At 42.7% G+C, this 27,659-nt stretch overlaps 2 protein-coding genes across 4 annotated transcripts in view; both read right to left on the bottom strand.

Moving 5' to 3' along the window:
• Window positions 1-19,030, bottom strand: part of LOC308095950 (protein 4.1-like) — a 63,818-nt gene extending 44,788 nt beyond the window's left edge. For both annotated transcript variants that reach the window (XM_080443133.1, XM_080443134.1), the window contains exon 1: window positions 18,795-19,030. The gene's annotated coding sequence lies outside the window, so the exon portion shown is untranslated. The remainder of the gene's footprint in view (window positions 1-18,794) is intronic.
• Window positions 19,031-21,932: 2,902 nt separating this feature from the next.
• ccn2b (cellular communication network factor 2b) lies at window positions 21,933-27,306 on the bottom strand. 2 transcript variants are annotated; one of them, XM_080442037.1, is made up of 5 exons: window positions 27,017-27,306; window positions 25,532-25,748; window positions 25,013-25,264; window positions 24,322-24,590; window positions 21,933-23,551 (listed from the first exon to the last, which is right to left on the bottom strand). In XM_080442037.1, exons 1-5 carry the CDS (start codon window positions 27,059-27,061, stop codon window positions 23,246-23,248), a joined length of 1,089 nt encoding a protein of 362 aa, XP_080298163.1. In that variant the 5' UTR covers window positions 27,062-27,306; the 3' UTR covers window positions 21,933-23,245. The 2 variants fall into 2 exon arrangements, with proteins under 2 accessions (XP_080298163.1, XP_080298164.1); XM_080442038.1 differs by having other exon boundaries at window positions 24,322-24,536.
• Window positions 27,307-27,659: the final 353 nt, after the last annotated feature.

Here is a 27,659-nt window from a genome sequence, read left to right as displayed (position 1 = left end):
GTCCTTCAGGAGGTCATTGCAAGTCATTATTAGAGCCTGACCAATGACAGAGAGTTCTAGACCACCAATGATAGATGTTTTGACCAATATCTTGTCAAAAAGAGCAAAGTTTTCTAACCAATTTGATCGGTTAGAAACTTTGATTTGATTAAAATTCCTGTTTGAGACCTTTTAGCCTACAGATTGTTTTAATGAAAATAAACAAAAAAAAATCATAGATAAAAAACAATAAACGGAACTTAATTACATTTAACTACAAAGCTCTATTCCAAAACATTTTGAAATGCTTCGCATACAATAACATGCCAGGTTGTGGTTAAAAATCAGGACACATTGGCTGCATAATTGCAGATACCGTTATCAAAAAAGTCAAATAATGACCCATTGATACATCGGCCAGACCGATGTATCATTATGGTCACGGTAGGTGAAAATGAGAGAAAAGGCCATAGTGTGACACTGATAAACCTAATAGTAATGTGGCCTTTATCCTGTTGACTTCTTGTGGTTGTCCAAACCTTTAGGAATTGGTGTAAAAGAAAAACAACCCTTGTGCTTGAGAATCACAATCAACACAGTCACATTCTGACACTGGGCTAATATGTAATAATAATAATAATAATAATCTCCTCTCCTTTCAGTCCAAATCTCTGCTCTCTGCTCCACATGACATGGGTGATTCAAAGGTCATGTTTTTTTGTGAGACAACAGTGATAATCACAAAGCCGAAATAGCACTTGTCCTGAACAGACATTTTAATGAGAGGCAAGTGTAAAGCGTGCGCGTGTGTGTGTATGTGTGTGTGCTTACAGCGAGTCACTCGCTGAGAAGCAGTCTGTGAATAGGAGAGAACTTATTTTCATACCATACTTTGTAAATGTGTGCAGCTGCTGTTAGGTTCAAGGATCTAGGAGAAAACCCCGTAATTACAACAAGGAGGAGGTAATGTTGTTTTCACTAGAATCATTCTCAGTAGTGTTTTCCTCAATATTTGGAATATATATATATATATATATATATATATATATATATATATATATATATATATATATATATATATATATATATATATATATATATATATATATATATATATATATATATATATATATATATATATATATATATATATATATATATATATATATATATATATATATATATATATATATATATATATATATATATATAGTAATGCTTGGGAAGTCAGCTGGCAGTAGAGATTGATGACACAAGAGAAATCACATCTTGCTGCCCTCAGGAAGTAGAGAGAGCTAATGCCAACTTGCAACACTGTGACTGAGTTGGCACAGTCGGAGAAATGCTGACAGGACAAAAAAGGTGAGACGTGGGCACCAGACCTCCAGGTGTACAGGAGGACTGATGATATTGTGTAATCACGCTTAGCAAACACAGAGCACCACTCAACAGTGTGCACACAGCAGCAGGTGATCTATGGCAGGGGATCTCAAACCTTTCCATAGCCTCTGGCTGCAGATCCCCTATTGCAAAATGTCTTTTAGAAAATAACAAAATGTACAAGCTCACAACGGGTTGCGGTGCCACTTTGAAAACCACTGCTCTAAGGTCATTGTATTTGGGATGGTGCTGCTAACCATGACCACACATGCAAACGACCACAACCACAGTGGAAAATACATTCCTGAAACGTTATTGTGTCATTATCAATAACATTATTGAGTCATCCTCAATGATATTTGGCCCCGCTAGTGGCAGGGATCTAAGGATGGTGATGTTGGTCCCTCAGTCCGTCCGTTGGTCTGTCCCAACACTTTGGTCCCTAACAAGATATCTCAAAAACCACTGCTGTGCATCCTCATGCTCCAGGGAGGAACCCTACTGATTCTCTCTAGTGCTACCCTTTTAGGCCAAAATTTCCACTTGGACATAACACATCTAAAAATAGGCACATGCATACTCTAGCCCAGTGATACTTAAACTCAGGCCCAGGGGCCACTTCCGGAACGCTAAGCAATTTTGATTGGAATTATTATTTTTATATGATGAGATAATAAAAACATATGATCTTATCTTTAATTACAATAAATTACATTACAACAATTACTTTAATTGCATTTAATAACCTCACTATTACATTAATAATATCCAGTATTACATTAATATCATTCAGCAGAACTGTCACCAAAAGTCACCAGACTGACCCCAAATTACAATCTACATTTGCAGCATAGAGCAGCAGCAAGCACCGAAAGGTTATGCCAAAGACTGTCAATTTATCATCTCATGCCAATCATTTAGCACTGCGTTTGATTTGTCAAAATACAGTGTCACCCACAATTTTGTCAACTGGCCCCTAGCCTCGGAAACCCATGCTTTTTTTTTTGTTACAAAAGAAAAAAAGCCTGGGAGAGCCATGCAGGAAGATGGTCTTAGGACCTTGTTATCTCCTAACCAATCAGAGTGCAGAGGGGCGTCGCTCTAAATTTGGTGACGTCAGCGTGCTCCGTGCACAGGCCGGGGGGGAGGGGAGGGGAGGCGGGGACATAGATTGGTGAAGCAATAGGAAGCCCCGCACAAATCCGGGCGGCTGGGTTTGGATCCGCCCTTCAAGACCTTCGATTGGGCTCGTTCTCTCAGTCTAACTGGCCCCTGGTCACTTGCCATTTTCCTAATGTGGCCCTCAGGTTAAGCCATTTGATATCCCTGCTCTAGCCCCACTAATGAGAGTGTTGTTGACTTATGCATGACTCTTGGCTGTGCATTTATTGTAATTATTGATTGAAAACAAACATGCAAACACACTGCACACATCTCCTCCCCAATAATACACTCAGTATGTTAGAATATCAAACAGAACCTATTTGCTTTCTGGATCCCCTTCTGGCCTATTCCTTCTAACTGTGCATGTTAAGAAAGATAAACAAGGAGATGCATTTGTGGGGGGGGGGGAAACAACAACAACACTGAAGCATATCTAAATTTCTAAATGCTTGCTAGATTGTAACTGAGTGCTGAAAGTGAGCTTAAGGATTGAAAGCAGCTTTAAAATTAATCGGGCCTGCGTGGGATTACATCTGGTCCTCCGTGCTGATGTGGAGGGTGAAAACAGCTGGATGTGTCTATCAGTCACCCTGGTAGGCCCGTCCCTCTCGTCTCAACCCATGCTCTGGTACGAGGACACGCCCCGACAAGCAGCCACCCCATCTCCGACTGTCAGAGCCGGCGAAGTGACCCAGAAAATGCAGGTTGGTCTGACCCAAATTCAATAAGAGGCAGGCGGGGAATATTTTGGTAAACGACACCACTGGAGTATAGCTGGCTGGCTGGCTGGTTGGCGGAGACTTTTCTGAAGTCCCAGCAAACGATTTGCTGGCACAGCTGCTGAGATTCCAGACAGAGCATCTGCGTGTCAAAAACAGTAGCGGTGGAAGAGGGTGCTATGCTAATTAGGCCTGGAGGCTAAAAGCATTTCATGCTGGGGCCTGGGGAGGGAGGGTATCAGTGACAGAGATCAATAACCGCATTGGACATTTTAAGTTTACCTCATGCAGCTTATCATCCCTGAGACAAAACGCTGATGCGTGCCTATAGGGTGTTTTGTTATGCTTGTACCAAAAGTCCATGGAAATAAAATAAGGGGATACATACCACATGGAAACCCAGTGAAAAAGATGAGCAGAGTGTATTTGAGTAAGCATTAAATTACATCTGATCAGGTGAAGGGGAGAGAGAGAGAGAGAGAGAGAGAGAGAGAGAGAGAGAGAGAGAGAGAGAGAGAGAGAGAGAGAGAGAGAGAGAGAGAGAGAGAGAGAGAGAGAGATTACTAAAGTTAAAGCTCATCTGTTTGCAGGGTCATTTCAAATGTTCACCCCAGAGGAAGTCCAAGGAGAGAGAGCCACAGCAAGTAAACAACCCAGGCAACCAAGGAACCCCAGTCCATATGATTTTTTATCTCTGGGACACTCCACTGTAAAATTCTGTGTTCATTTAACTCTGAGAGTCTACAAATGGAACTACTGTAAATGGACCTCATAAGTCAATTTGTACACTCTCACTGAGTCACAGACCCATAAGGGTCCATTTGGTTCCTAACTACTGTAACAATTATTTAGCTGGGAACCCCTTGGAACCCCCCTCAAGGACCCTTGAGAGTCCCCAGATCCCATGGTGAGAACCAGTTGCTTAGCTGAAGAGTTAACCTGGACTGCAACAGAGACCCAATACTCTGGTGGCATTGAGACAAAAGTGAAGGCATAAATGCTTCTTCCACTTCAACCCTAAGTTCAGCCGCTCCCCTGCACTTAATGTCCCCCATCCAGGGCATGCTGTGTGGAGACAGGTCGCTATGGCTACAGCATTACATCCAAGACATGAAAAGGTCACCCACAAGCAGTAAAAAAAGACACAGAACAGAAGCACTCAGCCGGATCCTTTTCGGCTCAAGACAGGTTCCTCAGAGTCAATCACATTCATTCTCTCCTTCTTCAGCCTACAATACTGCTTAAACAGACATGATTATGAATAAGGGATCCAATGTAATGAGATAGATTTGTGGCCAACCCCCCTGTCAAACTAGAAATATAGTGTCTTTAATAATAAAGGGCACCGGGCGGCGTACTCGGGCCCAAGCAGATCGGGAGGCTATGCTTAATGTCAATGTCCATCATTAATTGTTGTTTGAGAGTGTTCGCACGTACTGTATATTCGTAATTCCACGCATCATCCTCAGTCCACCAGAGAACACCTTCTAATGACGTCAATGTCATGTTAGGTCTTGCTTTGACATCACCCTAAATAAGTTCCAGGGTCAATCTTTGTGCTGTGTTGGAATCTTCTGCATGAGGGATTTTTTCAGTCACTGACAATTTTATGTAGCAGCCAGCAGGGTTAACAAATTGAGTGAACTTCTTATTCTTGCTCTAGATGAAAACACAACGCAAAACGCCATGTTCTAAGCAACGTTGTTAATGCAGAGATATTAGCATTGTAACTACTGTACGTGCGAACACTCTCAGAAACAATGATGGACACTGGTGTTGGCGCCGGCTTCCCTGAAAAGGCAGGGAAGCTTTGCGTCACGTTTGTGTCTTATTGCCCGGCCTATCAGTTAAGTCGGACAGACAGATACAGATATTGGTTGGTCGGTGGGACATACCTCTGGGTCATGAGACACACATGCCAAGTTTGAGACTGTTTAGTAAAACCCTTTCCAAGTTACTCCCGGGACAGACAAAGATGTAGACCTTATTAATCCCGCAGGGAAGTTTCTTGCTCATGGACACCTCAACATATAGCGGAAGCTGGTAATTGAACCTGGGACCTTCTGTTTCTCTACACCCATTCAGCTATAATTTAGTTATCACCAAGGGTGACATTTCGAGCGTATCACACTCTTCCTCTGACTCAGACCTAAGGCTCTTCCTGTGATACACTCGAAACATCACCTTAGTGGTAACCAATTAAAAACACTTTGAGGGCATGATCCACAAATCTAGTGTGCCGTTTCTATATTTCTATTTTAAACTTTGTCTTCAGTCCAGCAGCTGGGATTTTATTGGTTGGATGTGCATGCTTTGTGAACACCCCTGTCAACCCCTGTCACCCCTGTCAACCCAACAGTGATAGACTGGTGACACTGACACTTTCCCTCTCTCCATAACATTACTTGCCTTTTCACCTCGCCACACATGAATCCCACGCACACATGCACACTCGTGCGCAAGCACACACACACACACACACACACACACACACACACACACACACACACACACACACACACACACACACACACACACACCCCGACTCTCTCTCTCTCTCTCTCAAACAAAGCCACAAGCAGCATCTCCCCAGGGTCAATGCAACTTCCTGTGCTCATTACTCATTCAGTTGCCCATTATTGCTTTGAATAGGAATAATCTTATCTATTCCGAATAGATAAGATGAGTAATAGTATAAAGTAGCACTATATCTGCCAACAGTCAGGGGTGTCCCTCATTTGGAGGCTTGATGAAATAAGACATTCGTGAAATCTAAAACTATAGCCCATCCATGTCAATAAAAACAATCTAATTTGCACTGGTATACAGAACTCATTGTTAGAGATAAGCAACAGGCACAGGCTATAAGTGATGAGTGTTAAAAAGAGAGAGAGAAAAATAAAAGCAATAGGCCTAATAATAATGATTGTATATGACAGAAGAAGCAATGCTACTTCCGATGTAGCCTATAGAATATTCTACAGCCAGCATCATCACCAGGCTATGTTGTCCTGGTGGCCACAATGACACCAAAAAGCGCTGCTGCTGATGAGTGTTTTATGCATCGGCTATTTGAAAATAGCAGATCTACAAGCTCACAACGCGCGTTGCATCGCCATGCGTTGTGAGCTTGCAGATCTGCTATTTTCAAAAAGAAATCTTGAAAATATTAAGTGAAACATTTAGGATATATTTTTAAACGTTTTAACAACACAAATCTGGTACCGGGGACACGCTGCACGCTCTTCTAATTAGTGGGCAAATTGTTTGCATCCGCGCAATTTATACCAATGCCTCTAGCAAGCGCCAGACTGTTTAATACAAATATCGTTCTTTTGTTGGTTTGTTTCTCCTCGATATATTCAGTGATAGAGAGCCAATATCATCACCGTGTGATAAAGACTATTATTCCAATATGTCTTCATCATTCACGATCATGCTGTTTTATCAAATCACAATTATGTGCGGTACGGTAGCCTATATCCCCCCAAAAAATAACAATTCAAGCGTATTTGTGTTTGAACCTCGCAGCAGCAGCAACAATAAAGGGGCGGTGTGGACGCACCTGTCGTTTTAAAGGGACTGTCTGCAAATGGCGCCGAATGCAAAAAAAAAAAGTCAACACATTTCTCTATTGCTGTACAATAACACATACACAACCCATCTGGCCGATGGAGCGCATCATTTGGACTTACCTTGTGCTCTCAAGACGCAAGAAATAAAAAATACAATCCTTTATGGAATAAGACGTTTGGACGTCACAGTTTGACAAAGTAGCAAGTCCATGTGTGTTGTATCCAATCTATCAGAAAGAAGAATAAAGATATGCCTATACTATAGAGAGAGAGAAAGAGAGGGGGACTCCGTATGCAATGAGCTTGTTGTATTTATAGCAGTGGCCAATGGGCGACGTGTTGGTACCGGTCTAATCCAATCACGTTGCACAAAGCTGCTGTTCGACAGCAAGCGCCAAGGCTGCAGGCAGCAAGGTAACCAAGGAGACAGAAGATGTGTTCCCTTGCAAAGAAAATCAATGTATCCATTTCACATAGAGTGAATGGAAACATTTTCCTCCTTTCTTTTTTTGCTTAAAGGAAGAGAAAGTGGTTTAAATTGAATGTGAGCTCTGGGAAATGTTACCGTATGTATAGCTTGTGTTGCATTTCTTATGTAATGCAAATGCACCAGACCTACATTCTGCATGCCTTCGTTCATGCGCATGAAACATGGGTTGGTGATCAAGTCAAGCAGAGCTCCTTAATAATAAATACAGCTCAAGCAACAAAAGCATCGTGACCTGGAGAGGATGCTGCCACAGCAGGGGTTGCTAGTGGGGTAGGGGTATACCACTTCATTCCACAATTTTGCTAGAGCACTATAGTTCAGAGGTCTTCAACAGGGGGTCCACGACCCCTAGTGGGTCCGCGGAGGTATTGCAGGGGGTCCGCGAAATTGTTGTTTGATTAAACAATATTTTTGTTTGAAAAAAAAAAAATAATCTTTTTTTCCCCCAAAATGTCAAATTGTCTTTAAACATAACATGAATCCATAGCAAACAGATAAATGGAGGCACAATGCACAATAACATGGTATGTTTATACATATTTTGTAGAGAATTTTTATTTTGCACACCTACTGGGGCAGGTGCGTATAGGAGCAGGCAATATAAAACACAATTGTATACATAAATATACAATATATGTGGTAGCCCCCCCTACCCTATGAGGTAGGGGGTCCCTGCTCCATCTCCCCATCAGTTTGGGGGTCCCTGGCCTGAAAAGGTTGAAGACCCCTGCTATAGTTGATCTAAAACAGAGATGAAATCAAATCAACACTCAGGGTCTCCTTAAAGAAGCCAAGCTACCGGCCAAGTGGTATGAGTTTAGAGAGATTTGGCCAGGGATTGGGTCTCTAAGGATAGAGTGTGGTTTTAATTGGCATATCTAAGCCACTTTTAGCCATGTTCTCAGGGGAACGGTCTGCTTGAAACACAATGGACACATGGTTCAGTTTTTGTGCACTCAGCAATCTTACAGTCAGGTTTGTGTTGCTTACCACACTATTACTAGCATGTGACAGGCACCCACCCCCTCCTATCTCTCTTTCTGTCTCATTCTCTCCCTGTCTGTCTTTCTCTCTCACTCTCTCTCTCACTGTCTGATTCACAAAAACACACATTCACACAATCCCACAGAAACACCTCCTTCCCCCATCATAACACAAAGGCACTCATGCATTTTCAGACACTCGGCCAGGCTTCACACTGCCCCCCCCCCCTGTCCCCCCCCCCACTCTCTCTCTTCTGTCTTTCACCTCCCACCACAGCCCCTTTTCTCCCTCCCACCACCACCCTTCCGGGTGACCCCCAACCCCCCGGTTAAGGAGCAGGTGCACAGCTAGACCGTCTGGTGATGTGAAATGACGACACGAGGCAGACACATTCCCTGGAGAGGAGCAGGGACAGCAGAAGGCCACTAATACATGCACTTAACATGCACCCGAACACACATACAGACATGGTGCAAATGAGCATGAAAAAAAACATATGCATGTTATTTTCCTAGCTCCATGCGCGTAAGCACACTCACACACACACACACACACACCAAGCCTCACAGTTTCCTTGTATAATATACTATATCTAATGAAATGTTCCAGAACAATCTGATGCTCTCTCTCCCACCTCTATCTATCGACATTTGGGATTCTGGCCTGTAGCTGAGCATGTGTTTTTTAATTACCCAAGTCCCGTCACTTCCACTCAATTACCCCACTGCCAATATTACAATATACCACCTTGGTCAAAAGCATGACTTCACTACCAAGCTTGCTGAAGGCCTCTGTACAGCAACTTTTAATGTCAAGGATGCCCTGTTTGATATGCATTAGGCCACAAACCCCACTTTGATACAATTTTTCGTACAATTTCGTACACTCTCTGAGTTTACAGACCTGTAAGGGTCCATTTGGCTCCCAACTCTCAATAATTTAGCTGAGGACCCTCTGAAACCCCCTAAAGGACCCCTGGGGGTCCCCAAACCCCACATTGAGAACCAGTGCTGTGCACTATACACAGATAATAGTAATAACATTAGTTGTCACGATTCACCCCAAAACAGATTCTTCACACATTACTTTTAGTTTGGTGCCATTTTCTCATACTCTCCGCTTTCTTACTACTTTATGAAATCACTGTTGTGAAATTCCATTAGATATAGTTGACTGAAACCCGATAAAGTTCAGGTTAGGTCAGACAATGACAAGTGAACGGACCAGATGTGGATCACACAACAGAGTAGAGTCATGATGCCTCAGTCCATGGTGTGACATTTATACAACGCTTTCACGGCTGAGATGAAACCGGGGGGGGATCAGTTACACCCCTGAGGTGCCAATTAGTCCTCTTCTTCTACAGAGAAGTCCCCCCATAGGGTTCACGCCATTTTCTCCAATCTTGCACTTGCACTCTGGATAAATGCCTGAATTGTAAATTGTGAATTGACGTCTACTGTAGAAACACTGAAAAAGGTACCACTAAGACTACATTCATGAAGTTATTTACACGTGTTTAAAAATAGTCTAGGATGAAATGCATAACTTACAGACCCTTACAAAAGGCTACTTAACAACCCAAACACTTTCATACTGTGTAACTTTTTCAATTAAGCAAAAGTTATAATCTTTCACTGGTATATATATTTTTTACAATAACCTTTCACATAAATGTGTTTTTGACAGCTTCTCTAAACACTATTAAACACTAAGTGTATTCACAAGTGTCTGAACCCAACACTGACGTAGGAAACTAATACACATGCTGGGCCTCCTTCTGGTAGGAGAGATACTTCCGGGGGAGTATGCACTGGGTGGGTGAGAAACTTTGTTTGAAATTGGTGGGCACTTTCACTTTCCAGTTATTTTCTGTAAAAAACGTACAACCGTTCCTCACCCCCGACGTACGTTAAAACCCTGTCTCCGTCTAGACCTGCCTCCAAGTACTATGATAATTGCACTGGAAGCACTCTGACAACGCGTACAATGGGTATTGCAAAACCAAAGGGAAATTTGTTACGTTCCGAAAGGGCCTTGACCTGAATGAATGAATGAATGGTTTATTTTATTCACGGATTGATTGAAAGACTTGCCCATAGACGCTCGGTTGGCGCAGTGGTAAAGTGCCTGCCCACCACCGCAGAGGTTGGGGGTTTAAATCCACCGTGGTGCATCCAGCTTTGTCGAGCGTCTATAGGCAAATCCACAGAGCGCTGCGGTGTCAGACTCCTGCTGCGGTGTGCATTCTGACACGGCAGTTATGATTGCGCCAGGGGGGTGCTCTGTGGATTCGTCTATAATATGAACACAGTTGGCCCGTGTTCAGGGGATGGAAGCCGGGCGGGGAGGGTGATATCAATGCATGTATTCCTACGGGCTGGGCGGGACCTGTCTGCAGGGAGTGTTGGGCGGGAGGAGTAGGACAAAGACTCTACATCCTCCCGGTAGGGGCTCCTCACTGGTAGGTGAGACAGCAGTGACAACACACACCAATGTGTGTGGGACTGGGGAGGAATCAATTGGCATAACGACTAAATTGGGGAGAAAAAAAGATTGGCTGAACTCACCCAAGTTGATGGATATTACAGTAGATGAGTGCTGCCATAGGCCGACCTCCAAGTACTCTGGTACTGCACTATTATAACAAATTGGATGTGATTTGTATGATTGTATGTGTGTATGCATGCAAAACATTTGTGCAAGCATGCATACTAAATCAATTATGATCATGGGGTTTATCTTTATTTAATCACAGAGGGTTGGTGGTGTTCTGCATGCATCAATGTGCACACATTAGATACACATGGGATTCTTTTTTCCACCAGCTGAAGAGCTGAATGCTAAATCATTATGAATACACTGGAAAACAAACAATCACTAAGCCAGAGTTTTCCTTCTTGGCGATCCTTAACATTATATTTGTCATAAAAGAAAATGGCACTACATACTACAACATACATACCTGTACATATTACTGTATATTGTTTTTAGACATTTCCTATTTAAAAACAACAACAACATAGAGAAGGTGTGCTGGCCATCTGTCATAGCAAATACAGCACAAAGCCAGAGGCTATAAAAATAAGGTATTAACCATGGCATGTCATAATAGGTTAACATTAAGCGAAAATAGCCATCAACAAGCTCGAGCTGATCTACGAACATTGTAGATCATCCATTTTTAATGAAGAGATAGGGGTCCATTTGTAAACTCTGTCAAATTGAGGATTTTGTAGACCTGCTGTGACTCAATGAAACCAGAGGACGTGTGTTTTGTTGTGGATCTGCAATAGGGGAGGATGTCCTCACACAGACTGATCAGTGTTGCCAGATTTCATGAGAGAAGCGACTAGGCTTGGAGAATTGCTCTATTCAAAGTAATATTTTCAGGTGGGGGGTCTGCGGACAAAAACATAATAATAAGCAGACATGGCAACACTGAGACTGATCTCCTCTGACCATCTCACTGCAGGGTCTCCATGTGTAGACGTTCCATGCTGCTAATCCCATGTATGGCTTGGAGACCACCTGTTCATCCATTTTCTGGTTCTTTAACCTTCTACTGCCGTCTGCTGGACAGACTCACAACTACAGCTCAGATGCCATGGCTCAGCTGTTTCCATTTTCCTTCCCGGGGCTGGTACTGACAGTTTTCCATCCTACCAGGATGTTAACTGCACTCACCTGGTGCCCACTGGGAACGACTGTTCTAATGAGTCAGGCCTGGTGCCAGGATGAAGTGAGTGAGCCAGCAGTTAAAAATGGTGAGGGGTCAAATGTTATTATGTAATAAAACAGTAGGTTATCATCCTGCTAACTTATTCTTGCACGCTTCATCCTACAGTGGGAAATATAGTGGTGTGTTGATGTATAATACAGTATATATGCATATCTTACTTTGTCATGCATTCTAGTACCCCCCCATTGCACATTCCCTTGCACAAATAAGCCCCATTTTGATTCTGGATATTGACTACCGTATGCAAACAATTCCTTAGTATCCCTACCTTACCTTTTCCATATGTACGTCATGTACATAATATGAAATTGGAATTATTGGGGGACACTGCCTGGTCACCACCTAAAACTGGTCTGATGGTAGACTTAATTAAATCTATTAATTTAACCATGCAATAGCATCTGAAATGCTAAATAACAACACAAGACTATTGTTTCAAAATCAAATATTTTTTCACAGCAGTGGTGAAGCCAGTATATTAACGTCCTCACATCGTTTAGCCAATCGGTCTGCACAATGCAAAATATCAGAATTTATGAATGATTATAACCACTGAGACTTGACTGACTAAAATCAACAAAATAAAAAAATTATGAATGACTCCTTTCCAACCACTGAGAGAAAAATCTACAAAAAGATCTGCTACAAATCAACAAAACAACAGAATTTATGAATGATCTTTCTCTATTGTTGACTGAAACTTCACTTTTCCAATGGAAACAACAGAATAAGGAAAGTTCTATTTACAACCACGAAAAGCAAGCAAGAGTGAACCGAAGTGATGTGTTCTGTCTAACTCTCCTATATGCTCCGTTCAGTACCGGGGACAGCGCCGCGCTACAAATAGCCTAAACGGATCTGTCTCCTTCCTCTCCAACATGCCAAACCAGCAGAAAAATAAACCAGGTGTTTTTGCTATTTTTATATATTGCGTACATAAAACTTAAGCTGGGGTATCAGAAAATACAACTTATACATATAAGTACTTAAGCCCCTCGAGTGTCCTAGCCCACCGGTCCTAGCCCACCGATTACCTATGTTTTGACAGATAGTTTATCAAAAAGTGCTTAATCAATTCTGATCACAACATGTCATGTTTAGATCTGTTTTTGAAAAACTATGAAAACTCTTGAAAACGTTATAACACTTATAATCACATTCCCAAAATAGGGACAGCGGGTTTAAACTAGAACAAAATCCGGACACATTGGCTGCATAATTGCCGATACTGATGTCGTAAAAAATAAACAATAATAATAATAATATATCGGTTTGGCTCAACTAAACAAAAGCACTAAAACAAAGTGTAATAAAGTGTGAGGAAAGAACCAGCCGTGTGAGGCTAGGCAATCAGTGGAACAAATGAGGCTATCAAGCATGACAACAAAGTGAGAAGTTAGGCCTTCACAACCAACAACAAAAGCGACAGTTAAAAATAATGTTGCACAACATTGCAGTGCAACAGCATACAAACTCAAGCATCTTGTCTCACTAGAGAGTTCTCCTAACGTAATTTATGATGTAGGTCCAAGTGTTTTGAGGAGATAAAGACAGTCACACTTGGCGTCTTTCTATTCCACACATAACATCATGACAACTTCTTCAGTTTATATAGTGTGACTGTGTGTAGCATTGCTGCAACTTGATTTTTTTACTATTTGACCAAGTCATAAAGTCAATTAAAAATATTATATTTTATAAGAAGAAAAAAATATAAACACACACACACACACACACACACACGCACACAGCCTCCTATATGTCAGCTCATTGTGAGAACAGTCTGAGTCACTTGCAGTGTTGTGCCTCTTAACTCTTTGACTGCCAGAGTATTTTCATAAAGTACTCCCCCAGTGCCAGCAATTTTCGTGTTTTTTTATTTTTTTATTTTGAATTTTTCTCATGAAAATAATTTAAGGGGACATAATGTAAAGACCCAGCACAATTCCGCCACCAGAGAGCAGCACATGACAGCGTGATCATGTCGTTGGGTCTCTCTCACCCTTCTTCATAGATTAGACAAGGAAAAACATGAAAACGGATGTGACGTCACCCAGATTGTTTTGATCAGCGAAAATTACGTTGTGATGCACGACGGCGATGACTGATCGTCACCCAGACCATAGATTATAGAAGAGAAGCTGTCCGTTTGTCCGTTATACCGTGTGAAAACCCGTTTATTTACCTATTTTGGACGAAAATGACTGGGGAAAAAAATCAAAAACCGGAAACGGAATCCAGGCCATGAAACCGGATGCAGATGTCCGTGAAGTAAGTGGAAAACGAGAATAACATTGAATATTAAGCAGCATAGCGCAATCAGAGATTAAACAATGAACGCGCGTCGACGGCCAACTGGACAAAGTAGCACTTGACGCGTTATCGCGTCGTCCGCAGTCAAAGAGTTAACTGGAAACTGAGTCATTCATGTGTGATAGTAGCCACCAAAAATACCTGCCACCCATGTGTCACCTCAGAATGCACTCTACCAAGACCTTTTATTCGAGTTGTTCACAAACATTTTCATGTCAAGGTGGTTGATATTTGGCCACAGACCCCCATCTGAATACATTTTGTGCCAGGGACCCCCCATTAGAGAAGATTTGTGTCGTTAAATATTTTCAGAATGATTCCAGAGTTCTTTTTAAATGCCAGAAATAGCCGATCTACAAGCTCACAAAGCGGTACAATGCTATTTACGAATACGTATAAAATAGGGTTGAAGTGTTCCTCATTTTGCTGGGGCTCCCCAGACCCCACTTTGCCAACCACTGTCTTATTGATCCTGGGTCACTTATGTGTCTCCCTATCATGTGTCTCCCTATCTCTAGATCCCTTGTCACATGATGATGCTCTCATGTTTCAGTCTGACTAATCAATCAATGAAGATTGATTAGTCAGACAGACAGAAAAAACAGATGACCATTGTGAGCTGTAACAGTTGGCAGTGTCTGATTATTTTTCCAAGGTGGTGCTCCACATTTCAGTTTGAGTTTGATCTCGATAACCCCTGACTCCTTATCAGTGGGGCTCAGTGTGCCTAGAGTCCAAACGCTGACAGGAGTGATAAGTCCCTGTGAACCCACAGACACCGTCTGGGCTGAACCTGTCTAGAGCTGGAGCAGAAAGATCAGACAGACACGTCTCCAAACGAACTCCAGCTATCACAACACGGGCCAGACGATTCAGCGATAACCTGAATATGTGAATCTCTCCTCACCACTAGAGGGCAATGTGAAGAGTGCTAATTTGTGGTCCAAATTATGATGGGGGAGCATCAAGGAAAAACATCTGCAATGGTTTGGTGAAGCAGACAGACAGACAAGTAGAAAGTTACATATTGTCTTTATTCCACTGGAAATATGAAGCTTCGTGGTGATGTCACAGCACTCATCAACTTGGATGTACTTTAGGTCCAGTATAGTGCTGTTAAACACTTGAACATCCCCCTGTTTCCATGGTGAAGCAGGTATAACTATAAAATATACAGGAAGTCCTCCACCTCAGCACAGACTGTGTCGTGTGTAGTAGACTCCCTCTAACTTTAGATACACCGCACTTGTTCTCCCTGTCCTCTCCATCTTTCTCTCTCTTCCCTCACTCTCATGTACTTTCTTCATCTCTCCCTCTCCCTCTTCACCCCCTCCTCTCTATCTCTCTCAAGTCAAGTCAATTCAAGAAGCTTTATTGGCGTAATAAATAATAATAATAATAATACAAACACGGGGAGATAGATCATTTTCCTCCATAGCGCCCACATTGTGGAACAAGCTGCCACCCCATGTTAGAGTGTCTCAAACCCTGCTGTGTTTAAATCACGTTTGAAAACTCACTTGTTCTCCTTGGCGTTTGAAAATTCAGATTGAGAAGCTGCTGCTTCCCCAGGCGTTGTGTCAATCGTTGTCTTGTTCATTGTGTGTGTTCTCTTGTTTATTTTAGTATTTTACTGAGTGCACAGCACTTTGGTTCAACACTGTTGTTTTTAAATGTGCTCTATAAATAAAGTGGATTGGATTGAATTATAAATAGAATATAGAGAAAATCAGTGTAGTCTTACATTTCTCTCTCTCTCTCTCTCTCTCTCTCTCTCTCTCTCTCATCTCTCTCTCTCTCTCTCTCTCTCTCTCTCTCTCTCTCTCTCTCTCTCTCTCTCTCTCTCTCATCTCTCTCTCTCTCTCTCTCTCTCTCTCTCTCTCTCTCTCTCTCTCTCTCTCTCTCTCTCTCTCTCTCTCTCTCTCTCTCTCTCTCTCTCCTCTCTCTCTCTCTCTCTCTAAACACACAGGATGGTAGATTTCTGCTGACCATTGCTCTCATGAAAAATTCCCAGCAGACGGAACAATAAACCAGGTACTCACCACACATCAGAGGGTCCCCAGCAATCATTTGAAGGCATGGACACACATTCAGGTCACGGTGGCATGAAGAAAAGTAGAAACACTGTTAGCATTGTGCACATGGTCAAAGTATGAGTTAATGTTAATGAGTGTGTGTGTGTGTGTGTGTGTGTGTGTGTGTGTGTGTGTGTGTGTGTGTGTGTGTGCGTGCGTGCGTGCGTGCGTGCGTGCGTGCGTGCGTGCGTGCGTGCGTGCGTGCGTGCGTGCATGCATGCGTGCGTGTTAGAGAGAGAGAAAGAGGGCTTATGTGTGTGTGTTCTTTGTACTTCACAAAGTTCCCTAATGACTGTGTGCGAGGGCGCTTAAGACAGAAAAGATAGATTAGATACTGTTAATGAGATATCCCTGCCACGATTGCGCACACCAAACAAAGTCCCATCTCATTAGAGGATCTAACTTTAACCTGCTTAATCACGTTGCAAGACAAGAAGCTGAGGGACAACGACACTATAAATATACTGTACTTTCACTTCTCTCTCGCTTATCACACACAGCCACTGTTCAATATTTAATGTCCTCTGGAATGGAATCTAATTCCCATTACGGTAAAGACAAGTAGCTCATCTTTCATTATGTCAGACGCAAATCTACCTACTGCCTCCCATCTCAGCACTTTCCCCTGTGACTTAATTTTGCTCCAAAACATGTCATGGTGCCGACAGTGTGCTACATACATGGTGTATTACATTTCCATTACAGGCAAAACCACATGAGACAAAGCCACAGCAGCCTCTTCAAAGGAAAGAGTCGTGAGACTTGAGGCAGCGAGTTCAAAAGACACAGAGTACAGTGGTCTGCATGCTGGAAGATATCAAAGGCATTATTTGACCATGAAAGATTGACAAATGTCAAATTACCTACTTCTGGCCTGACTTGCACAAATGGCTTGGTTAATCATCATCATCATCATCATCATCACCACTGTCATCACGCACCACCACATCATCATTATTATCATTACACGCATCTGTGGTAACTTCCACAAAATACACTCAGTTTCTCAGCAATAAGTCAGCCCCAGCCACCCACCCCCACTTTCAAAGATGAAGCTTTGAGTTTTTTGCTGCCTGCCAGAACAAGAGAGATGCTGACAGAGGATAAAAGGTGTTTAGGAGAGAGGGAGAGAGTCGTAATTTCTCGGCCCGTCAGCCTACAGAGGGTTACTTTAAGTGGGGCCTCTTCCCTCCCACAGGGGGTTTGGAGAGTGGATCACACCGCTGCTATCATCACCAAGAAACATTTTTATGTTCTGTCTGACTTAATAGCAAACCGTTATGAAGGGCAGAATATTGCTTGCCTTTGCAGAAAAGTGGGGAACCTTTTGCACGTGTGTCGTGCAGTTCAAGGGATACAGGATAGGTGGGCACTAGGGACATCTGGGCACCTCGATGTAAAATTGGCAACTTGGTCCAAAATGTTTGGAAAAAAAAAGGGGGAAAAAAGGAAAATGGTCTTAAGTAATGTAAAATATACATGATGTGAACATGCATATTACATCATTATCAAACTTAAATGTATCCTTCAACTTCTTGTTTATGCCCCAAAATGACTGAATATACAGATCTATTTTTAGCAATTTAGAGTAATTGTAGAAATATTAGTCCTTAATTGTCAAATGTTTAAGCATGTTATAATCATATACACTTTACTTTACTTTAAAACATTTTCCAAATATTTTTTTTTTTTACATTTTGAAAAAAATAGCCAATCTAACACCAATGTGCATTATGTGCCCACTCCTCCTTGGTGCCCACCTATCCTGTTACCAGTTCAACGTGTGTCAGTGTGTGGCATGACATGAGCCTGTCGGTCACAGAGTGCACAGTAGAGTGCATTATCTCGGGCCTATAAAGCCATCTGTTTTGGTGACAGCCGACAAACTATTATTATAGCATCTTATGTAAGACATGACAACAACAACTCTAGTGAGGACTGGGTACTGTTATAGAGGGCTAGTATGTATTGGATAGCTCTGATCATGCAGAAGAATGTGCCCTATGACCACTTCAACTAATCCACCAACAATCTCCTTCACTTGGTTATCTCCATTTATGTGTGCACCTGCCAACTGCTATTAGATGACAATAAAGACCAAACTACATGGAAAGAGGAACTACAGCCTCTAATGCCTGGGACAAATGTCCAGTGCTCCCTCCCACCACCCCACCTCGACACACAAAACCCCCCAAAACAAAACCAATAGGCCAAATATCAAGCAACATATTGCACCAGATTTAAACAGCATACCAAAATATAATATGAGCCTTTCCACGCTTGAATTAAAACAGCGCCCGGGGAACCTATATGAACCTAACGGGTTCCAGAGTAGAATAGACAGACAGTTTGGTTGACAGGAGACGTGAGTACCTGAGAGGATGACAGCGAGGATGAACGATCCTCCTCTTCATGGAAATAATATGATACGCTTCGCCGTTTCATGCGGGTGAGGAGGGGGGTCCTTCTTCTGATCTGCCTTTCCTCTCCTCCCCGACACAGCCTCCTTCATTCGTCTGAGAAAACAAAACAAAAAAAAAACGTCACCATTCCGTGGTGAGGCTCAGAGCAGGTCCGCTCGTTTGGCGTCGCATCTCCAGCTGTGTTCTGTTCACCCGCCTCTGGAGGAACGCGATTGGAGTGCAGCGTAGCCTTGGATCAAGACTATCATAGCTGTATTTTATATCGAGTCTGACTTTTACTTTCGTATATGCGATAGTCTTGGCTAGCACCCCCCAATGCGTCCTGCACTTTCACCAGTAAAGCCCGTACTTCTCCATACATGTACAAAGAAATATATAAGATGCTTACCCGGTTGCCCCAAATGTTAACTGCAACGTGTTAGTCCATATTTTCAATAAAGAAGTATTTTAATCCCGTCTGTGTCGGATTCTGTCGGAAGTTCCCTGTATTCCTCAATGGGCGGTAGTGACGTGCGCATCCGGTGAAACCCGGCATTATACTCAATGTAAACAGGAAGTAAACGAGGGGGGAAATGGCGCTCGGCCACAGACGGGATTAAAACACTTCTTTATTGAAAACTACGGAATAATACATTGCACAATAACTCCGGAGCGCTAGTTAACATTTGGGGCAACCGGGTAAGCAACTTATATATATGTTTTGTACATGTACGGAGAAGTACGGGCTTTACTGGTGAAAGTGCAGGACGCATTGGGGGGTGCTAGCCAAGACTATCGTATATACGAAAGTAAAAGTCAGACTCGATAAATTACATCAGTCCAAGGCTACGCGCAGCGCGGTAAACGTTGTGAACTCACTCAGGTAAGGCTGGTGCCTGTAAGCTGTAGGCTACTGGCTTCCATAGAATAATCAACCTTACATTTCATTGGAAATTATAACCAACAATAAGGTGTAAACTGCCAAATATCTAGTTTGTTTCTTTCTCTCTCTCTTTCGTTTGTACCCTTAATTATGCAGATTACGTGGACTGGGAGGAGTGGGAGTCAGGTTCACCTGAGGATATCGGATATGGCACTCGTTTCGTTGGGATGAAATAGCCCCCTCTTGCTGTAGAGACCTAGAGACCATTATTGGGGCAGGGGAGTTGAAATACTAGCCTATTAGATGCTACAGTTGAAAGTGAATTGAAGCTATGCCCAAATCCTCAACTACTGAACATCGCTGTAAACATTTTCAGTAAGTATATGTATGTATATGCATATGTATATATATGTATATATATGTATGTGACTGTGTACACACACACACACACACACACACACACTCACTCACTCACTCACTCACTCACTCACTCACTCACTCACTCACTCACTCACTCACTCACTCTCTCTCTCTCACACACACACACACACACACACACACACACACACACACACACACACACACACACACACACACACACACACACACACACACACACACACACACACACACACACACACACACACACACACACACAATGTATAATTTTAGTTTTGGCTGTCTTTCACACACTTATTTACTCAAACAGATTTGGGCCATTTGTGTTTGAAAAACACAAATGGCATATGTATGACATGGCATGACATGTATAATTCATCCCCTCTAAGTAGGGACCGGGTACTCACAGAAATGTACATTAGAATGTATTTTGACAGATTACTGTACTTGACTACTGTAAATAATGCACAGTAATATACAGTGTGTGAAGTGGTGCCCTATTCTTCAGTATTGTAAATACAGAAATAGGCTACATATGCTGAATGAGGGTACAGACAAAAGGGCTTTCTGGTGTAGCAGATGGTCACAGTCATATTTCTGCATAGTTGCTGAAAATTTGAACTCAAATATTACCGTAGATAATTCATATTTCTACAAGACAAGATTCAGAGGTCCAGGTGTGCAAGAAAACAGGGCAGTGTGTGTGTGTGTGTGTGTGTGTGTGTGTGTGTGTGTGTGTGTGTGTGTATGTGTATGTGTGTGTGTGTGTGTGTGTGTGTGTGTGTGTGTGTGTGTGTGTGTGTGTGTGCTTGCACTGCATGCATGCGTTTGTGTGCATGTGTCTGTATGTGTCTGCATGTGAACTTTTTCTGAATAGGGTGCATGGCGCACATCTGAAAATAAAACTTCCAAATCTAATTTCCTTTCCAGTGCAACACTTCTTTATAACCATCTGAAAATGCTGCATTGCAAGGTGGGGTGGTTCCATGACTTGCACACACACTATTTACACCCACCCACATTCATGGCCACGACCACAACAAACATATGTCCATTGTGCTGCATAATATGCATGCAAAGAGGAAATCATGCGGAATCATCAGCCAGTAGTGTGTGTGTGGAATCCCTGGGTCACCCCCCACACGCTTGTGATAATCTGCTGCTGGAGATAGGGTCTTGAGCTGCAGTCAGAGATACACCCATTCTGCAGATTAGCTACCCAGAACTGGCTGCCTGCCTGCCTGCAAGCTACTGCAACTGATAAGCAGAGAGCTGCAGCAGGGCTGGCGTGCATTATTCCCGACACAGACAGCCGCGGGCTTACACTGCACCAGCTTTTCAAAGCTCTCTTTCATTTCATGTGGCGCTTAATCGTTAGCCCTCTGTCCTTTAACAGAACGTGACATTTAATTCCCATCAGAGGAAGGGAAAATTAAATCCTCAAAAATAAAGATCTTCATCAGCTTCATCGCCAGCAATCCACCACCACACGTCAACCATCACTTTCTCACAGGCCAAGCTCTCTGGGCGTGGTAATGTAGAAATACTGGCATTGCTTTATTGTTTTGCCTTGTCATTTTGACAAAACTACACACAGACTGTTTCCATCGTGTGTCCTACTGCTTTCAGAGGCTGAGCCAGGAGTCATTAATTTAATGGGATTAGTTTGTTATTTTTAGTTCCACATTTCCATTTCTGCTCTACAGATGAGATGTGCTACTGTGTAACTATATTTAAAATTCACAGCTGCTTTTTTTTAGACCTGGGTTACTGTGACAACCGCTGTTCACACCCACCTTTGCCCAGAGTTACTATTTTAAGCAAAAGGGACCAAGATGAACATCCAGTGTATCTATAAAAATATACTTTCTTTATTGGAAATAGACAAAAACAAAAGTGCAACAAACAATAACTCACTTGTATCTGAGCCAGGTGGTTACAGTGAAAAACATTATGATACAGTAATACAACTAAAACACTGTTTAAACAATAGTTACATAAATTATAGTACAAAACTGTACACAGTCTTACAGTATTTACACATGGTGTATTCGTCAAATGCCCAATTGCCTGTGCTACCTCTTTTAGTTTAGTTTTTCTTTTTTAAATAAACAGTAAACATTGTCACTAACAGCACTTCTTTAGTAAAGCCACATTATGTGTGATTTTTGGATAACATTTTCCTTTGTCTTTGCTGGTCTTTGACCATACTGTCAGGCTGATAGAAGAGTCATATCGAAATAAAAACAGACTGTTGATGTGAAATCCAATGAACTTGACTGAACTACAATGATCAGTGGTCAACATTTCACCTCCAACAACTGAGATGACTTAGTGATTAAAGATATAGGCAGGTCATTATCAAAACATTAAAACTAAATGTAGATAGAGAACATATTAAAATACACATCCTTAGGATTTCTGTATCGTCATAGTCTTTCGTGGGTTCTTTTTAACAAACAACGTGTTTTCAAATGTCATTTTCTAACATTTCATGTCAAAGTGTGGACATTAGTTTGCTACGGGAGGCGCCTCAGTGCGGCCTTTATCTATGGCGGTAGGCTACTTAACAGTGCTTCTCCATGATGCGTCCCTATGGCACGTCATGTGGAGAATTCAAAATACACTGTATCCCCCCTCCCTATAAGAAAAGTGTCCATTCTTTGAGTCCTCAGTGCGTTGCGACCACCATACAGCATCTCCGTGCACACTGTTACTGGTAGACCGGTCAGGTGACTTTAGAGCTGCGCGTTCAACTAAACATCAGCCAAAAATAAAAATAAAAGATAGAATAAAAATAAGTTGAAGTAAAGAATCGTTTTCATGCTCTACCTCATGTCATGGATCAATCACACATTCTTCTTCCACTCCCTAAACTAGGCTGGTGTGGGCGTAGCTATGCAGAGGAGATGGGGTCCCACCATTCAGAAAGCTGCCAACGAATGTTTACCCCTGCGGATTGGTGGGGCAATGGGACTATGTCACTGTGTATGTGTATGTGTATGTGTATGTGTATGTGTATGTGTATGTGTATGTGTATGTGTATGTGTATGTGTATGTGTATGTGTATGTGTATGTGTATGTGTATGTGTATGTGTATGTGCATGTGTATGTGTAAGTACAGCCAACGACCCTCCCCTTCACATATCATTGTCATAGTCTCCGATCATCCTCCGCGTGTTGGACGCCAGGAAGATGTCGTTGTCACGGGGACAGTCGTGGTGGCAGGAGCACGTCTTAATGAACATCATCTTCTTCCTGAAGACGTCTCCCTCTGGGCAGCGGAACTCCACCTCACCGGTGACGGTGGTGTGAGGGGTGCAGCAGCGGTTGTCCGTGCATACTCCGCAGAACTTGGGCTTGTAGACCCTGGTGCTGGTGCAGCCCGACAGCTCGAAGCGCATGCCGCGCTGCATCTTGGGCGTCCGCACGCACTTCTTACCCCTCTGTGAATCAAAGCACAGGCTCAGCGTTCTCAATCTCATGTCACTGTACAAGGCAGCTACATTTCTTGTATGTAATGTATAACTGGTAATGTCGTAAGTGGACTGCATTTATATGCCGATTTGATAGACTCCTGACCACTCAAAAGCACTTTACAATGTATGCTTCACCATTAAATAATTCACACACTGACAGCAAGGCTCTAGCTTTGCTCGTTGGGGGCACACTAAGGGGGCCAGTGGCTTGTTTAAGGACACAATGCAGGAGGAGATGGGGAACCTTATGATTCCAAAACTCTAGAGCCACTGACTTCCCTAAATTTTCTTCAGATGCCTTATACATTTTCATTTTCTTGGAAATGTCTTTTAAAAGCATGGTTATGCCTAGCTTCATTATCCTCCTATGGTTTCCATGACTACCATGTACTATACAGCACTGCTTCCCAACATGGAGTCCAGGGACCCCCAGTGATCCTCGAGGGGGTTCTAGGGGTCCCCAGCTCAATTACTGATAGCTAGGAACCAAATGGACACTTACAGGTCTCTAAATCTGAGAGTGTACGGTTCCATTGGTAATCTATTTCAGATAGATTATAATAGTAGTGTCCCAGAGATTAAAAAAGAAAAGTATCAAATGGGTGTCCCTGGCCTAATGCATATCAAACCGGGGGTCCTGTAAAATTAAAACGGTTGAGAATCGCTGCTGTACAGTACACAAGACCGTGGGACCCATTTCTACATTGTTCTACTAGTACAGCTGGACATGCGCCCACCTTGATGTCTTTCTCCTGCTCCACGTTGCACGGCCGGATCATGCAGATGCGAGTCTGCCTCTCCAGCTGGCACCGCTCGTTGTCGTTGGTGACGCGGGAGGACACACCCATGCCACAGGTGGCCGAGCATTCGCTCCACTCCGTGGTCTGGACGATGCAGTTGTCCCTGGCACTCTCGGGGGCGATGGGCCCGTGGGCCGGCACCTGTCTGAAGACTGAGCCAGGGGAGGAGGAAGAAGAGGAGGTCAAGGGGTGAATCCGAGAGACTCCTGCTCAGGAGGCAAGGAGGGTGAGGTGACAAAAAGTGGTGAAATGAAGGATGAGGAATGAGGAAGATGATGGAGAGAGAGAGCATGAGTGAGTTGAGTGTTTTGCATTTATGAGAGAAAGATGAAGAAAAGGCAGGAAGGAACTTAATCACTTTCAACCTGGCATCCCAATTTTGGGCATGTCAAATTTCCAAAGTTGCCGATCTACAAGCTCACAGCACATTGCGACGTGTTGTGAGCTTGTAGATTGGTTATTTTCATTACAACTGAACAACTACACTGTAGGTATAAAATAGGGCTTAAGAGGTTAGAGAAGTTCTGGGTTGTAGGGGGTTTGTAGGAGATGGAAGAAACAAAGAAAAACAGATGGGAGTTGGGGAATTATTATTATTATTATTATTTTTGAGCTGAGCATCACTCACCAGCCATGGCGGACTGGTAGGGGTTGTCCTGAGGTGTCTGGTCACATACCCACTCCTCACAGCACTTTCCAGGGATCTGGATGCGACGTGGGTACGGGCAGTCAGGCGAGGGCAGCCGCACGTCGCTGGCACAGGTGGGCACGCAGCCGATCTCGCCGTTCATGCAGACGCAGTGGTGCTTGCAGCTTGGCTGGAATGTCTCCCCGCTGCGGTAGATGACCCCTCCCAGGTCACACGTCTGACCCTCTTGGGCTGGAGAGAGAGAAAGAGAGAGAGAATAAACTTTCACTGTTGAGACCAACCTCTTATCACATCAATTGTCAAATTGTAATTGTCAGTGAGTACCTTCTAAATGTATTTCCTTTGTTAACAGTAAGAGCTTCACAGACCATATCAAACGATAGCTTTTTGTTAATCAGCCCATCAATAAGCCCATAACCAAAATGGCCACAGTCTGAGCTATGTCTAAAATACTGCCTATAAATCAAAAATGACAGTTGAACCTAGAACTCAACTCACCCATGCAAATGCCTGTCTCTGTGTCGCTCAGCACTGAGTAGTCACAGTATAAGTCCTTGTGATGGTCACAGGGCTCCTGGAGGGAGCAGGGTTCCCCCAGCTGCCTGGCGCACACCTTACAGCACCCACAGCCGTCCAGGACCAGGCTGGTCCCATATGGGCAGGGAGGAGAATCTCTGGGGCAGTCACAGGGCAGGGAGCAGTCCTGGGCCATTGTCTACACATAGACAGAAGAAATACATTGTTTTGTTTGAGTATATGACATGCATTTCTGTTTGTGAGCATGCCTAGTACATACAGTGTAAGCCTATGATGTACATACAGTAGTTAGTTACATCATAGGCTTTATTTTTCTCCTTTCCTCTTTTTTTCTGTTTTCTTTCTTTCAGAGGCTATAAAACTATAGCCTACGACTACCACGAGGTGGCGACATCAGACCACCTGTGATTACATGCCCCATGTACCTTCCAGTGGAACTCTTCTGTGAAAGACCTAACTTCTTTGGGTGAACGTCTAAGATTTGCAGCTAAGATGTAAACATTACATTTGACCATACGGCTATAATATTTTGCCATTCAATCTGAAGAATTTATGATATAATAATAATATACATATTCTTTAAAAAAATAAGTTGTGAGGTTAATAATCCGGGTTGATCTAATGGCATAATACTGTTCTTCAACTGATTTGCATGTAATTAATTATTCAACTGTACACGCTGTACGGGTTTCATTCCTCTAATTATCCGCTACCCTACAACAAGTAGGTTAATCTATGATTTCAACATGGAATCTCTGAAATGTTGCGACATGCAGCCCGAAACTTTTTATCAGAGCAATCATACTCTTCTCCAACAATATATGACCTGACCACACCCCCACTTGAATATTTATTACAGAAATGCACATTTCGTTCCATATGTCCATGAATGCACTCATCTACACAGATCTCCACTCAAATGTATCTTCACTTTAATTAACATAACGCTGCTGCTAGCCAGTGGGGTAAAGTAACTAGGTACATTTACTCAAGTACTGTCTGTACTTAAGTACAATTTTGAGGTATTTTTACTTTACCAGAGTATATCCAGTTTTCTATACTTTTACTTCTACTCCACTACATCTCAGAGGCAAATATTGTACTTTTACTCCACTACAATTATTTGAAAACTTGAGTTACTTTGTAGATTCTGATTATCATTACAAAACATACATTAACCACTTCAGCCCGGCCATTTGAAAATAGCAGACCTACAAGCTCACAATGCATTTTCAAAATATGTTTTTATACATTTTAAAATTGTGAAATGGGACATTCTGCATAATGAGTACAAAAAAGTAAATTTTGTATTCTGGACTTTTACTTGTAACAGAGTACTTCTACATCGCAGAGTATTGATACTTTTACTTAAGTAAAAAAAAAGAGTACTTTTTCCACCACTGCTAGTATATTTGATTGAGGTACGAACAAATAAAATAAACTCACCGATGAGATAATGAACAGCATCAGGCAGATAATTTCCACAGACATGATGATGCGTTTAGTTCAACAGCGTGCTCACTTCACTTCACACACACACACACGTTTGTTTTCCTCCTTCAGTCAGTGAGTACAGGATGAGAGGGACGTTGCAGCGGTCTAGACTGACTGAGGCATGGAGGGAGAACCCCCTACTTTAAATAGTCTGGGAGTAGTGGGGTGTAACCCAAGGAACAGGAGTTATGCCACGCGACTCTAAGAGGTGAAAATATTCAAATTCCAAATGGCTTTCTTAAATCCCCCCAGAGCCAAAGGAGCCCAGATTAGAGACAGCCCTCTCTCAATCGGGCCATTGTTTCATGTTTAACCTTTGGTGTGTGTCACTGTGTGTGTGTGTGTGTGTGTGTGTGTGTGTGTGTGTGGGTCGCGCGCGCACGTGGGTGTCCTCAAGCTGGAATTTACTGTAGCAGACGTCTGAATGTTTACTTTGACAGGAAGTGTGAACATATTGGTCCAGATTTGGGCTCAGCGAGCAGCATATGCTGCAAAACACCAGTTGATGCAGGATTTTTGGAGCATTGCATGAAAAAAATATTTGTCTACTGTGTCATGCATTTGCAAGGATAATTGTACAGTCTACACATGATTA

The sequence above is a fragment of the Gymnoscopelus braueri genome (assembly GCF_963280865.1).
Source record: "Gymnoscopelus braueri genome assembly, chromosome: 11".
NCBI lineage: Eukaryota > Metazoa > Chordata > Actinopteri > Myctophiformes > Myctophidae > Gymnoscopelus > Gymnoscopelus braueri.
This window is presented reverse-complemented; position numbering and strand designations above follow the sequence as displayed.

What these genes read in the sequence shown, in the direction of transcription:
- ccn2b (XM_080442037.1), bottom strand. Translation starts at nt 27,061, where the DNA reads ATGTCTGTGGAAATTATCTGCCTGATGCTGTTCATTATCTCATCG. An exon ending in TGCTGTTCATTATCTCATCG is followed by an intron (nt 25,749 to 27,016) that starts GTGAGTTTATTT and finishes GTCTATGTGTAG; the next exon opens with ACAATGGCCCAGGACTGCTC. An exon ending in AGCAGGAGAAAGACATCAAG is followed by an intron (nt 23,552 to 24,321) that starts GTGGGCGCATGT and finishes TTTGATTCACAG; the next exon opens with AGGGGTAAGAAGTGCGTGCG.